Consider the following 16143-nt stretch of genomic DNA (forward strand, 5'->3'; position numbering starts at 1 on the left):
AGCTATTCATAGACTTTAAGAAAGCCTATGATTCAGTTAGAAGGGAAGTATTGTACGATGTTCAGATGGAGTTTAGGATACCCATGAAACTAGTCAGGCTGTTTAAAATGTGTTTAAACGAAGTGTATGGTAAAGTCCATATAGGTAAACATTTGTCTAATAATTTTCCTATCCAGAATAGTCTAAAACAAGGAGATGCTTTAGCACTGCTGCTTTTCCACTTTGCTTTAGAATATGCCATTAGGAAGATTGAAGAAAACCAGGTGGGTCTGAAATTAAATTGGACACATCAGCTGTAGGTCTGTGCTGATGATGTGAATGTACAGGGTGATAATATAGATACCATAAAGAGAAACAAATTCTAATTGACACTAGTATAGAGGTTAGTCTAGAAATAGACATAAAGAAAACTAAGTGTATGTTACTGTCTCATCACCAAAAAGCAGGGCAAAATCATGACATAAAGATAGGTAACAGATGTTTTGAAACTGTGACATACTTCAAATATTTTGGAACGACTGTAACAAATCAAAACCTGATTCAGGAGGAAATTAAGACGGGATAAACCTCAGATAATGCTTGCTACCATTCAGTTCAGAACCTTTTGTCTTCTCGCCTACTGTCTAAAAACATAAAAATTAGAATATGCAGAACTATAATTTTGCCTGTGGTTCTGTATGGGTGTGAAACTTGATCTCTGACTTTAAGGGACGAACATAGACTGAGGGTGTTTGAGAATGGTGTTGAGGAGAATATTTGAACTGAAGAGAGATGAAGTGACAGGAGGTTGGAGAAAACAGCATAATGACAAGCTTCATAACTTGTTCTCTTTTCCAAGTATAATTAGAATGATCAAGTCGAAGAGGATGAGATGGGCAGGGCATGTAGCACGAATGGGGAAGAAAAGAAATGCATATAAGATATTAAGATATTGGTGGGAAAGCCGGAAGAATGGAGACCACTGGGAAGACCAAAGGCTTAGGTGGGTGGACAATATTAAAATGGATCTTAAGAGTCTGGGTTTCATTTTACGACCGACGGTCAGTCGGCCAGCCTGTTTTTTTTGGGTGGGGGGTGGGGTGGCAGAGCACCCTCACTGAGCTCACTGACTTGAGGACGTATCTGTCTTTTGTATATGCTGCTGGTCCCTGGCAGCGCAGTCTTTCTCGGGTCCGAGTCCCTTGGTACTGGAGACCATATTATACTGTCTCAATTTTGAGAACTGTCTGTCTGGTACATTCAAACACCTTAAATAAATCTTATGTGTACTGCTTATGGAACACCTTTCTCAGCAGTTAGGTTTTCCCGTTGTTATGCAACGCTTCGAACATTTCGTTGTAACCGTGGAAACTCACAGCTCAGAGAATTCCAATGCTGCATTTTATTCCGCTGTTTAGGAAACGATATCCGTTAACCAGCAACGAACGTTGAAATACGCTCCATAGTCCTGCTTTTAGGTAGCACGGCATAATATTAATAATATTGGTAATTCGTGGCTGTAAGCAACAAGAAAGAAACTCACGGATAGTATATAAGATACCGGACATCCGCTAGCATTTTGTTGCTGTGTTGTTCTTTTTGCGCATGCGTAAGGAAGAAGTGCAGTTGGTTGGGTAACACGTATTTTTCGGTTAAGTAGGTGGAAAAGTACTAAAGTGGTATCGAACTTGGGTAAAATGACTGCACACGATCAAATCAGGGCCATGTTGGACCAACTGATGGGAACAGGACGGAATGGTGAGTGTATGCAACATTTTCTTACATGTTTCATGGTTAAATTCGGTTTCATTGTCTGGTATATTTTAAAGCTGAAATTGTTACGGTCGTTCAACAAAATGGCGTAAAGTTGTGACGTACTATGAGGATCTTATCATGCCCTAGTTACGGTAAATATTTTCTGTATTCTTTTATGAGATAATGACAGAAATTGCAGTTGACAAAGCAGTGATAATTTTTGTGAATAGATATGTGTTGAAGTCCGTAGTTATTAAAGTTAGCATAATCAATTTTCATAACTTTTATTTACTGGGATATTTTTCAAACTGCTTTATGTAAGTGATTAATGAGGTGTGTTTAATTTGGTTTAACTTTGGGTTCAGATCTATGAAGCATTAAAAAAAACAATGTTTATGTAATTGTTGTGAGTCGCTGCCGGTAAATAGAGGACCATAAGTTACATATGTGTTGGGACAGGTGTTTTATTAAGAGCTAAAGCCACGTTCCTGGTTTCATTCTAGGGGGGCTTCCGGTCTTTAGACAAGTATTGAGAGTTAAAGCCAGCTGAGAGCAGTTCACGTGTGTATTAACTTGTGGTATTTTTCCTTCTTTTCCAATTGCATTTTGGCTGATAGTAGATTGTGATTAACTCTGCTTGAGGATTAGTATTATAGTTAAATATAATATTTGTTTTATGTAACTGACAGGTGCAGAATATTTAAATATTTTATTATCCTGATCAGTGAGTCGGGATAGTGCAGTCGTTATAGTGACTGGCTACAGGCTGGATGACCAAGGGGTTGGAGTTTGAGTCCCGGTAGGATCTTCTCCACGTTATCCAGACTGGCTCTGGGAACCGTCTAGTCTCCAGTGGGAACTGGGGTCTCTTTCCCGGGGGGGGGGATGGTAAAGCTCCGAGGACATGAAGCTGACCACTCAGTTCCAGCTAGTGCTGAGAACAAGAAAGTGTGGATCTATACATCCACTCTCCCATACGCCTTCATGGTGTAGTGCTTAATTGGCGAGACATTTGTCTGCAGCAAAGAATATTGTATACATTAATTACAGTTCATGATTTATCGGAAGAGTTGAGACCTTGGTATTTTTTAATTCTAATGATGATTGTTTGTCAACATGACATGAAGAAGGTTCCTTCTGGACCTCCTGGCTCAGAACTAGCAATTTATTCTTTATGAATTATGGCACCATAAATACAGTGTGTTCTACCGTAGAGGAAACCTGAAAGCATTGTAGAGTGGATGGAACACTACTGTGCCCTTCCCCGCTAGTGAGAGTGCAGTCGTGTTGCTGATTTCCTCGCATCAGTTTCTGAACATGCACACATTTATAAGAACACTGTAAAAAGATAACACAAACTTACCATGCTTATAACAGGCGCTGAAAATGACCCCCTTCTGCTTGCAAACATGCCTCACATCTCATAAATAAATTATGCAACACTTTCTGAAGTTGGTCTGTTGCAATTGAACCAGTTACACGTGTTATTTCATTCTGCAGAGCTTCAGTGGTGTGAGGATTATTCTTGTAGATTTTCCCTTTAGGTTTCCCCAAAGATAAAAATTGGAAAGCTGAGATCTGGGAGGACACAGTCCACTGCTTATTGTTATGTCTTTACCCATTTCCTATATTGTGACCGTGGTTGCATTAGCCATATGTGCTGTAGTGGTGTCTTGCTGAAAATACCCATTTTGTCTTTCATCAGCAATCATCTAATTGAAGAATGGATTCATTATATCAGTAATGTAGCGGTCAGAGTTTGTGGTTTCGTGGAAAAATAAGGGGCCATTGATTAGCTGCGGACTTACAGAACACCACACCCCCATCTTTTCACTATGTACTGACACTTGCTGTATAACGTGAGGATTTTCATCTCATCATATTCTTACATTGTGCATTGACAGGGCCACTAACATGAAACCACGCTTCATGAGTCATGAACAGAAGCTGTGGATCCATGATTCCATTGTGCACGTTTTCCGGCAGCCAGTTACAAAAACGAATTCTTGCTGCATAATCTGGTTGTTTCAGCTCATGCACAACTGTAATTTTATACAGGCAAAATTTGATTGATTTTGTGACTGTGAAACAGATCCTAGTGAAACACTGGTTTCCTATGCTAAGCATCTTAACAGTTTTTGAGGGCTGATCTGTAGTTGTGCCTTAATGTCCCAAACCTTTTCTTCAGTCAGCTCAGTCTTCTTTTATTTATTCTTTATGTCACACACTGAACCTGTGGCCTGCCACTTCTTCACAAGTTTGGATACACACGACTTTGTGGTAACTTGCGAGTCAGGATATTTAGGATGAAACTTACAGATACATTTAGGGCCGCACCATAGCTCAAGCGGTTAGTTGCTGGCTTGGCACCACGGCGGCCCAGGTTTGATCCTGGGTCTGGTCAAGTGGGATTTGTGGTGGACAACGTGGCGCTGTGGCAGGTTTTCTCCGAGTACTTCGGTTTCCCCTGCCAATCTTCATTCCACCAATTTCTCCAAAATCGCCATCACCTGGGGCTGGTACAATAGGCCAGAAGTGGCCGTAGTACAAGGGATTAGTCCCACCCCACTAGCAATAAAAAAATACAGATACATTTTCTCTTAAGTTTTTCCTTGCAAAAGTTTCAACAATGAACATTTGCTATTCAGTAGTGAACTTCATTGCAGTATAAATGTCGACCATCAATTGACACCCCTAACAAAGACCGACTATTAATGCAACTTACTGCAGTGACAAGATCAGACCACCTGACCATCTTTGATGCCCCTAACAAAGACCGACTATTAACGCAACTTACTGCAGTGACAAGATCAGACCACCTGACAGTGCATGTTTATCAGTGCTAATGACTCATTCTGCTATCGGCAGAGGAATGTTGTGTCCGCTCTACGCTGCTGCCAGGTTTCGTCTGTCATTGAACACCCATTATTTTGAAGTGTTACTTATAACCTGCAAGTTTGCCTACAATAAGCAAATACTGACAGTGTTGCCAATCTGTGGGTAGGCAAAATGCAAGACTTCTTCTAATGCACCTGCATATTCATACCTATATACTTTTAATATAACCTATTTTCTTGGAATATCAGAAGGGAGAACAGGGATAATAGCATTACAGAACTGGACTATTTCTCTCTCATTCTATGAGAGGCACTCAAATGAAAACGGGTCAGAAGCCAAAACATATTAAAGAATATTTCTTACCTCAAAAGTAATCTCCAAAACTGTTAATACATTGATCCCACTGGGATATAAGATGGTCAGTCCCATCCTTGAAAAAGCTTGTGGGCTGTCTACGGAACCACATCTTTACCCAGCCACACACGTCTTTGTCCGATGCAACCAGTGTCCATGAATGTCTTTTCAGGTCTCCAAGAATGCGAAAATCACATGAGAGATCTGGGCTGTAAGGGGGATGTTGAAGCACTTCCCAACCAAATCACTGTAGCATATTCCTCACAGAGTTGGCATTTGGGGTGGGGGGGCGTGGATTGTCATGAAGAAGGATAATGCCGTTCGATAGCATTCCAGGGCTTTTTGGCTTTATGGCATGTCTCAGTTTCTGCAAAGTGTCTTCATAGCGCTGTGTACTGATTGTGGCCCCACGCTTGCGAAATTCAACAAGCTGAGGGCCCTTGCAGTCGAAGAAGAATGTCATCATCACATTACCAGAACTTGTGTGTATATGTAAGATTTGAGGCTTTCACGGCGGTGACTATGAAGAAAGCAGTTTTTTTGGGATTTGGCACCGTGTATATGTGGTGTTAACCGACGTTTCGGAGGAACGTATCGCCTCCATCTTCAGGGTAGAAGGAAAAAATATAAGAAAGCCGCAGGCAAAGAGACCGTGAGAACCGGTAAAAGCAGACTGGTTCTCACGGTCTCTTCGCTTGCGGATTTCTTATATTTTTTCCTTCTGCCCTGAAGATGGAGGCGATACGTTCCTCCTAAACGTTGGTTAACACCACATATACACGGTGCCAAATTCCAGAAGACTGCTTTCTTCTTGTGTGTATATCTTTGGATTTCTTTGGTGGGAGAGAATTCACGTGTTTCCACTGCTGGCTCTGCTGTTTGCTCTTGGGTTCAAAATGGTGGCATCAAGTTTCGTCCCCAGTGGCAGTACGGGACAGAAAAGCATACCCTTCCTCATGGTATCGTTGCAAGTGTCCCAGTGATGCAGCTATTCTCTGAGTCTTCTGTTCCTCTTTTAAGTTGATGTGGAACCCACTGTGCAGAGGTTTTGTGGTACAGCAGGTGTTTTGTCAGAGTGGTGTGTACGGAGCTGTGACTTATTCCCATCAAGAGACTAATTTCTTCCACAGTGACCATCGGTTTGCCTGGATATGACCATCCAGTGCAGCAATAACATGAGGAGTGATGACATGATGGGCCTGTCCTGGGCAAGCATCATTTTGCAGTGACACACGTCCCTCTCGGAATCTCTCATGCCATCCCAGCATATGCGAACATAACATGCTGTGTTCGCTGTAAGCAACAGACATGTGGCGATGAATTTCTCATCCTCCTACTCCTTCAGCAGTCAAAAAGTTCACTACACTTTGCTGTTCTTCTTTACACGCCTCCTTTACTGATGTTGGATGACGACATGTAATGCTAACCTTACTTCCAGCACAGTGAACAAACGACTAGTGTGCAAGGGCACATTGTCACTGTGCTTTCCCAAGTCCCCACCAGATGTTCGTACCATAAACAAATTTCAGTGTTACCAACTTGCGTGCTGTGTGAGTTATGTGTGGTGACCCGTTTTCATTTGACTGCCCTTATAATATACTTTTATTGATATGTTGCTTCGTTTGTTGTTTTTCATCAGTAATGTGTCTGGCATAACATAGCAGAGGCATGCTGTAATGTGGTTTTATGTAGCCTGGAGTTTGGTATAAAATGGGTTTGCTTTAAGGGACTGCACTGTATAAGGATATGTTTGTCTGAAGAAGTATTGCTGCATAGCTAATGAAGTTATCCCCGTGTACCTAATTAGCACATGACATGGAGAGAGATGCCAAGCAGTGATAGTATTACAGCTGTTTAAATGTGTAATGTCCTCAGACAAAAGGGGAATTATTTAAATGCTGCAGTCTTTCAGCGAAAGTTTTATGTACATGTTTGTAACTGTCTTGATATGTGTTAATGTTGTAATGTACAGGGTCTGACAGTTGAAAACTTCAGGCACGTAAAAGAAATTGCATTGAAATTAATCGACTTGGATGAATGAATAAATGAATGAATGAATGTATAAGGGGTGGGCCTTCTCGGCCCTTGCACCGCGACCTACAATGGTCTATTTTGCTTCCCCTTTTGATTATCCCCTCAGCAATCCTGCGCTTCGAATGAAGCGCAGGATTTTGTACGTGGGGTCGTCGAAATAGTCACTTGGTTTCATAAAGTATTGACCTAAGTGACGTAATCTTAAATAAGCTAAAGCCTCACATTCACACAGGATATGTGTGGCCGTATCATTTTCTTCTTGACACCTCTCATAAGTGGGACTTTCACTTAGTCCCAGTTTGAAGAGGTGTCCTGTATGTAGTCCCACTACCCATTGTAGCTGGTTCCTGTGTAACTTCAACAGTTCCTTCACTCTTTTAGCAGAGGGTCCTCGTATGAGTCCCTTTGCTTGCCCGAGTCCAGTCAAGGATCCCCAGTATTAATCGACTTTGTACATGCAATCCAACATTGATGGACCCCCCCTCCCCCAAAAAAAATAAACAAACAAACTGAATCACAGCAACAGTTTCTCTTCCATCTGGGAAAATTTATAAAGCTTTCTACTTGCAGATATCTCTTATCATGTTATGCATTACTGTGGATGGTGTTCAGTTATGGTGGTATTTATGTAATAACATTGATGCATCATGTATCAGTGCTGTGGCATCACTGTAAGTGGAGTCCACCTGAAAATAATGATATCAAGTTACATATAAGCATTAATCACCATAGGATCATGCTAACAAAAGCATTAGGTTAGGCAGCCTGTATTGTACCTGGAATCTTATTATGTCAGTGAAATCATTCTGGGAAGTGGCTTATTGAATGTAGTCCATACATGGAGGGAGGATGTGGTGTCTTGTCCTGTGTTAGACTCAGTACAGTGGAACAGGGTACATCTGTTTACCATATGTTTGTAGGTGAGAACAACCGCTTCCAGGTGAGGTTCTCTGACCCAAAAGTGTGCAAGAGCTTCCTCCTCAGCTGCTGTCCCCATGAAATACTTTCCTCAACAGTAAGTATTTGACATTGTAGCTTAGCTTTGTATTAAATCAGAGGGGTAATCAAATCTTTATGGTAGCAATTCAGTCACAATGGTCATCACTGTAGACAGAATAAACTGGGCCATTCCAAGCATGTGGGTTTGTGCCACGTCTGGTGACGGGGCTTTAGTTTAAGGACCTTGGTTTCTGGCTTGGAGCTTACGTTAGAATCTCTTAGAAGTTCAAATTTAACTAGATGGACCAATGTGACTACTTTAGTCTAGTTGTTTCTAGAGTTTAAGATGTAAAGTGTACCTTGAATTTGTTTTTTAAGATCTTTACATTTGAATACATTATATGATTTTATGTCAGTTACATTGGTAGCATTTAAAATTGCTCTATTGGTTATCCCTCAGATTTCAGAGTCCACTGTAAATAATTTTGTATTTGCTAGACAGCAAAGTTAAAGGCCTTAGAACACTGCTGATGGTCTGTATTAAATTATTTATGTTTATATACTGTTTTATTCTGATTTTGTATGTTTTGTTTGAAAAACTTGTATGCCTATAAAGGTATATGACATTACCTGCAAACATATCATTGTGGCTTTTGTTGACTGTGAAATTTGTTGATCCGATTGTTGGTAAAGAAATTTAGAAATTGAAAATCCAAATCAAAGTTTTTCAGAGTCAAGTGTGTTCTTCTTGAGTTTACAAAAAAATTTGATTATTTACAGATTTGTTTTATATTGAACTTGTTTTGATAAGCCAGCCATCAGAGAAGTTAGTGTACATGGGTTGGAGTGATGCTGGTTGCATTTATGGGGTGTTTCTTTTTGAAGTGGAAAAATTGTTGGGTTTATGGTCACCCTATTTGTGGACATATCAGCAGGGTTGGTGAGGGCTTTCATTCCATTATTTTTTACAGCTCTTTATTCTAACTCCCAATTGTTTTTGGCAGTGGTTTGGAACAATAAACAAGACTATTATTTCGGACATTTTCCATCTTTTGAGTTTTGTCAGGCACAGTGCTTTGGAAACTGGATCTGTTTCAATCATCAGGTGTAAAGGTAGAAAGATTCTTTCTCATTTGGGCCTCTTCAGAAAGAGCTAGTCTGGATCACTAGATGAAAGAGAAGTATGAGTATATATCCTTAAAGTCAAATGTCATTATTCAGTAGTAATGTATTCTGTAATGCACACAACTGAGTAGGAAACTTTCATGCCATCCGTGATACCTAAAATAGGCCCAATTTCGAAAGCACTGTTTAAAAATCTGAAGATGTACTGTGCCCAAAATAATGTTATGTTTGTATTTTCCTTTGAGGGTGTGCAATATATGTATGTATTTCTTTTATAAATTTGGTATCTCAGAACCAGACATGTCATATGAAAGACATTAATGCAAAAATATGTAGTTCTTTCCAGAATTTGACATCATAAAGTGAGGAAATAAAGAGTGAGTTTGAGTTTGAGGGTTAGAGTTTCTGTAAGTACATCCATTGTAATAATTGGTTTATAATACTCTAGGTTCATCCAGAAGGTATGGTATAACTTGTAAAGCATTGTTGCCAGTGTACGTAAACACTCCAATATTGTTGGTAAGTAGGTGTAACTCTTGTAAGGTGACAAAATCAGGTGGAAGATGTCTCTTTTCAGTCTAAGCAGTATCCCTGAGTAGAGGGGCTGTGAACGCCACCTGCATGTAAGATGCAGATGTGAATTGTCTTTGTTGAGAAGAAATGGCATATGAACAGCCATGTCAGCAGTTTCACGTTTCTGTCTGAGCTTGTCTTCTACAGTTGTTATTCTCTCCAGAAAATTAATGTATTATCTGTCTTCAGTGTTCTGAAATCCAAGGTTGATTAAGAGGGCTTACATTTCTGCCAGAGCTTTTAAGAAAAGTAACATTTTAGGAATTGCACTTCTCACAACAGTGGTTACGAAGAGTTGTGTTTTCTGGGATATACTGCCATGTAGTCCATTGAAAGTCACCTGATATTTTGGGATAACATGTTGCTTCCATCATCAGGGTTGAAGAGTAAGGCAGTTGAGAAAGTGGCATGAAGCAAGCAACACACAGATCACGCTAATTTCTTGTTTGCATACCTTTCAAACCTGAATATGGAGGCTACGTGTTGGATGTTACTTGACTCTCATTTGACAACACATTGTTATATCCCATGAGATAGAAGTTTTGAAAATTAAGATTCTTGTGGCTTGCAAAGATAAGTTTAGACTCCAGATAAGGCACTCTGGACTGTTTCTCCCATTGCTGAACCTGAAGGCAGGACATCAGTTCGCTTAAAGATGGTATGTTGAAATTGGGCTTAATAAATGGCAGAATGATGGTGTTATTGAGTACGGGTATACTTATTTCTGCTGTCAGTTGTGATGTAAGATCTGGGATTGTATTTTTGTTATTGTTTATTTTCAATATCCCACTTTTCTCATATTATTTTAAGGAATATGGTGCTTTCACTTTGTGACTGGATGTAAGAAGTTCGTGAAAAATTTGTAAAGCATATAAAAAATATCATAATGTTGTTCAGATTGAATGTCTGAGAGAAAGAATCAAGGTAGTAAATTTTCGGCTATGCATTTTTATTGCACTCCTGTTTCATGTATATCATCCTATAAGCTCACAAGCCAACAAGGCTTATGATATTTCTCTCTGGCCCTCTTAAATGCTGGAATACTGCCTGAAACAGGTCGTTTATATCCACATCCTACCATGTTTATCTTTTCTACTCTTCTCTACAGTGATAACATTACCAACACTTGGGACACGGAAAGTGCAATTAAGCTGTGAACTACTATTAACGTGTAAGTTTTGAGGTTTTCACGGTGATGACAATGAAGAAAGTCGTCTTCTGGGTTTAGGCACCGTGTATTCTTCGTTTTGGCCGACGTTTCGGAGGAACGTAGCGCCTCCATCTTCAGAGCAGTTGAATGGCTTGGAATGCGGAGAGCAGTATTCCAAGCCATTCAACTGCTCTGAAGATGGAGGCGCTACGTTCCTCCGAAACGTCGGCCAAAACGAAGAATACACGGTGCCTAAACCCAGAAGACGACTTTCTTCATTTACTATTAACGTCTTCACACGGTACAAGTCGCAGATTGCAAGATGCTCCATTCCTTTCAAATTCATGTCTTTCAAATTGTTCAGTTGTAGGTGTGTGACTCTTGAAATGTGTACTTTTTTTTATCTTGTATCTGGAGGTTCGTGTGTGAACTCTCTTTGTATTTTGCGGCAATAATGTGTACGGGGAGGAGTGAATCGGAGTAGCTTAGGTTTTGGATGTTGTTATCCTTTAATTGTTTGTAGTGTTTGGGAGAGAGCTCCTTCTCAGTTGTCCTTGTTGCTTGCACAGTCATCAGCACATAAAATCCATTTTAAAGACAAATGGAAGTAGATAAACAGTGCAGTGTATATGAGATTAGAGCTTCTTGTGGCAGTGAGTATGAAGACTGAACTGGCATTGGAGTAGAACATTTCTATCCTGAAGGTGAGGGTTGTATGTTCCCAGAAAATGTTGGTAACCATTTACTATTCCACACAGCGTCACATCCCAGAAGGCCCTCAGTATAGACTGACATTTAAAACTTAATGTCAACATACAATATATTTCTACATCCAACCAAAAATTTGTAAATTTGTTAACAATATATTAGCATGTTTAAAATAATAGTGCAACAGGTGGTTTTGCGTTCTATAGGAATTTCTGTCCAGTGTTGTGCCAGCATTATTTGGAGCAGCAGCCCTTTGTGTGATGCATTCTGTCCTTTATCTAGGAACATTTGTACTACCCTTAAAATTTGGAATGTTGGTTCATTGTTCATGTCAGGTAAAGATGGATCTTTTTATTGTGCTAAAGCATCACACCTTGCAGGTGTATAGGGGATTTGTGTTTTAGACCCGACACTAAATGGAGGTAAGGTGTCAGCATTGTGATAGCTCCCAATACTCATTGCATTAGATAGGGACTCCATGTTTGATCGTCCACCAATTGTTACTTATTGACAGAACTATCCCAGTTAATGTTTCGTAGAAATGTGTGATTTTAAATGTGTTCTGTAATCACATTTCACTTTCCTCGAATGTATTCCGATTGAAGGTTTCTGTTATTTTACTGCATATGTATGCATTGCACCTAATTGTTGCAGGGCCGTGTTTTGCCATAATTTGTAATTGTCTACCCCTGACCTCTTAAAAGTCTGCTAGCCAGTGGCCACTCTTAGTTCAGGATCTTTCCCCCTTTCCGTCATACCTTTGAACAAATGTTAGTTCAGCATTGGTACACATACTGCAGAATTGAGATTCATTAACGTGAAACTTGGATGATGACAGACTGGTCTTCTCCTGTGTCTGTCTGGATAACAGTGCCCCATGATTTGGGGAAATGGGCTGTAGTGTCAAGAAGGTCAGTGAAACTTTGTTATGTCAGTCATGTCTTGACATGTGTCACATCGTCGTAATGTTTCTCATGGGGCATAGTCGTTGTGATTCCTCGTTGCTGTGTTTGGTTGGACACTTGCTGTAAGGAGTGTGCTGCACTGAGTTGCAGTGCCAGTGTCTGAGGGGAGGCAGAAATAGACCTTGCTCTCATTGAAAACTTGCCGAGATCTACGTTCTGTAAGTAAACCAAGTCGTATGCATGATGTTCACCAGTAGTCTCCTGTGAGGGGGCAAAGCAATCCCGTGAGTATGAACGAAGCTGACGTGCCCGGGCCATCTGCGCGGTGTGTACCCGTTCTGCACTTTTTAAAGAGAGAGCTCAAACATTCTAGATGTTAACAATTCGTGTTGAGACTCACATTTTTCAACTGGTCTCTTTCACCCTTAGGGAGATAAAGTTATGCTATTTGACACACACCCATGCGGATAGTTTAGATGGGATTTTGTCACCATTACATCATTCGGCGACACCATTCGAGCTGAGAGTCTGTAAGTTGTGAAGCCTAAACAATGAGAGGAAGAGATTTTAAGTTTCAATGATTAAATACATTAAGACATTGGAAATGTTCAGGGGAACATGTGACCAGCACTGGGGCAATTCTTCTGTTGCACATTTGTGTACTGTCCTGTCAGCATGCAAAATTTCATCTGTAGTTACTTTTGAGCCAGTTGTCATGGCAACATCTAGTGATATCGGTGTGAGAAGTGAAAGCCATAAAACTGTAATTCCCTGTAATTATAGATGTAATGCAGTTCTACTCTGTAGTGTGCAGTCCACATTTTTTTTTGAGACTTAAGTGATGTTTGAATCAGATACAGCAAACAAGATCCATTGCATTTCAACACATCTGCTTTCCATATTCTGTGAAAGAAACCTTTATATGTTGCCTGGACATGCAATTTGTTTTCCTAGTGATTAGTATTAAATGGTCATGAAACAACGGAGATTTTATTTTATTCTTAGACCAATTTTATTAAAAAATGAAATTAATGTTCCTAATTGTAACAAGAGGATTGTTGTGAGATTTAAGATACAACTTGCATTCACAAAATACATTTGCATTTTTTAATTATTATAAAATTCTATCTTGTCTGCTATAGTTCGTTACCCCCAAAAGAAAAATTCATGACATTCATTATAAGGCGTCAGGTCCATGTCGTACTTTAATTATATGTGTATCTGCATTGCAGATGCTGTAAGCATCAGTTAGAGCACAAGAGAACTGTCCTTATTTGTAGAAAGGTTTCATGTTGTGATCTTGGGCCATTGTGTTTTTTCTTCGCACATAGCGCATGAAATGAATGCATAAAAGGAAGGGGACAATCTGCCCAGCTTTATGTTTTATTTCTGAAACCACTTTGGTTTTTGACTAAGTTTAACATTGGGGTGACTACACTAAAAGAAGTAATTTGGCACATTATACTTTGCTTTCTATAGCCCTTACTTTACATGAGAATCAAATGAAAACTCGCTCTTCTTAAAAACAGTTCTTATAGAAATGTTGTATTTGAGGTAAAGTACATATCTTTCTTACTTGAAAGATCTTGTAGGTGTGATGGATATTTAATAAAATGGAAAGGAAAATAATTTTTGAGCATGCTTAGAGTTGAGTGCAGTGTTCGATAATTATGTGGCATACTTTAGGATGGCAGAAAATAAATGTTGTCAAGATATTTAAAGGTAATGTAATTCAGTGTATGTATACTAATTTTTTTTTAAATAGTACGTGTATGTACAGTGATTGGATATACCAACCAGAAGGTAGAAAATTTGAATTTGAATTATATTTGAATTAACCCTTTCCCATTCTTTATGTTTCCAACCTCAATACCAGCTGCAGATTAATTTGTGCAAATTAGGTATAAAGTTCAGCCTGTAGTTCCACCATTCTTCACCTTGGCAATATATGGAGGTGAGTGGTCAGCTCTGTGCCCCTTGTCACTTTACCCACCAGGGAAAGAGCCCACAGTGCCTTTTTGATGGGAGGCTGGTTGGGTCTCAGAGCTGGTCTGGATTCTGCCAAAAAAGAAGTTTTTGCCTATGCCAGGAATTAAATCCCAGATCCTCAGCATCCAGCCTGTGGCCTGTTTCTGTACCAGTGGAACTATTGTGGCCTACTTTGGTGCGAGGAAGCAATAAAACTCCTGCCATCTGCTGTTCCTATATTAATGCCAAGAAATTAAAGATATATTGTCATAATTCGTCAGTAAATTTGTGAAATTTGGCACTGTAAGGCTTCAGCATTGGACCTGTACATGAGAATTACATTCTTGGAAGTGTTCTGATGGAGGATAGGAAAGGGTTTATAAGTCATCCATTTCAAGGAGATAACTTGTAGAAGATTTGTGACATACATTGAATGAAATGAACTACATTGTAATGTCTTGAAAGATTTGCAGCAGTAATAAAACAAACATCATGGTCAGTGAAATATGTATCGTCAAAAAGGACACATCTGGAAAGTGTGTGTTCTCAGATTTGACGTTTATCTTTTGATTCTTGTTGTCATTGCATACCCTTGTCAGTTATGGGAGACATTTGAGGCTAAACCCTTAGTTATTTTGTGCCTGAAATTCTTTATCATGTGGAATGAGCAACAGAGAGAATATGGTCACATGTACTGCTGAATATTTTGAATGAGTAGTTATAGGAGGGGCTGTTTGCTTTGAGTTTCGTATTCTTAACAATTGAAAATTTATGTTTTGTTTTATTGGCATCTGTTTGCCATTCTATTTTCATGTTAGGTGCCTTGATGATGGTACTTTTACAGCATAGGACATAGTGAGTTCTGGGTGCTTGGAAGTTTGGATTGTAGCAACACTGTTCTGTATTTTCAGCGAATGGACCTTGGAGAATGCCCCAAGATACATGATTTGGCTCTCCGTGCTGACTTTGAGAAAGCAAGTCAGTCCAAGGATTATTACTATGATATTGACGTAAGTATCCATATTGTTTTAATTTTTTCCATGAATTATTTGATGCATTATCTGCAGTAGGGAAACATTGCATCATCAGGTTAAGATTTAACTGTGTACCAGTTAATTTGTTTTGTGAGTTATTTTACGATGCTCATGGTATCTAGTCTGTTCATCTGCTATTAGAATGAGGTGCGCTGTCAGTAAGTGACAATGATTTTAAGTTTCATTAATGATGCCGACATTATAAGGACTATTAAAATCACTGGTAAGATGATTAATGAATGTGGAGTAGTTAGTGGAATAGAAATTGGCAGGGAAAGCTGAATTAAAGGTAAAAAAAAAGGTAAAGTTATCCCTTTGCTTAACTAATTAAGCACTACACTATGAAGACATAGGAGTGGATGTATACCCGTGTTTTCTTGACCTTGCACTAGGTGGAGTTGAGTGTTCAGCCTCACTCCCTGGCCACTTTACCCCCTGGGGAGAGAGCCCTTGGTACCCATTGGATAGGAGGCTAGGTGGGCCCCAGAGATGGTTTGGAGTACATGGAGAAATGAAAATGCTTGCCCCCATTGGAACTTGAACTCTGACCCCTAGGTCATCCAGTCTGTATCCAGGTGCTATACTGACTGTGCCATCCTGGCTCTCAGGAAGACCTCTGGTGCTTGAAGTTGGATTGAACAACAGTTGGATGCGAGTGATTACCCTTCTGAGCTGTGGCATGGCTCATATATTGTTACATCATCTTAGGAAGGGTTAGGTTCCATTCTTGACATACTTCCAGTATTTATATGTCATTCGGGAATTCAAACAGTCACATGTC

General features: G+C 39.7%; 1 protein-coding gene across 6 annotated transcripts in view; it reads left to right on the plus strand.

The window, feature by feature from the left end:
- Window positions 1-1582: 1582 nt before the first annotated feature.
- Window positions 1583-16143, plus strand: part of LOC111875405 (putative RNA-binding protein Luc7-like 2) — a 28015-nt gene continuing 13454 nt past the window's right edge. For 2 of the 6 annotated variants that reach the window (XM_023871631.2, XM_023871632.2), the window contains exons 1-3: window positions 1583-1737; window positions 7881-7975; window positions 15240-15338. In XM_023871631.2, coding sequence (XP_023727399.1) covers window positions 1677-1737; window positions 7881-7975; window positions 15240-15338 — 255 coding nt within the window. In that variant the 5' untranslated portion in view covers window positions 1583-1676. Of the gene's footprint in view, window positions 1738-2237; window positions 2296-7880; window positions 7976-10992; window positions 12891-15239; window positions 15339-16143 lie in introns of those variants that run through there. The other 4 variants (XM_023871635.2, XM_023871633.2, XM_023871630.2 and 1 more) reach the window with 4 other exon arrangements.

The sequence above is a fragment of the Cryptotermes secundus genome, unplaced genomic scaffold, assembly GCF_002891405.2.
Source record: "Cryptotermes secundus unplaced genomic scaffold, Csec_1.0 scaffold15, whole genome shotgun sequence".
Classification (NCBI taxonomy): Eukaryota; Metazoa; Arthropoda; class Insecta; order Blattodea; family Kalotermitidae; genus Cryptotermes; species Cryptotermes secundus.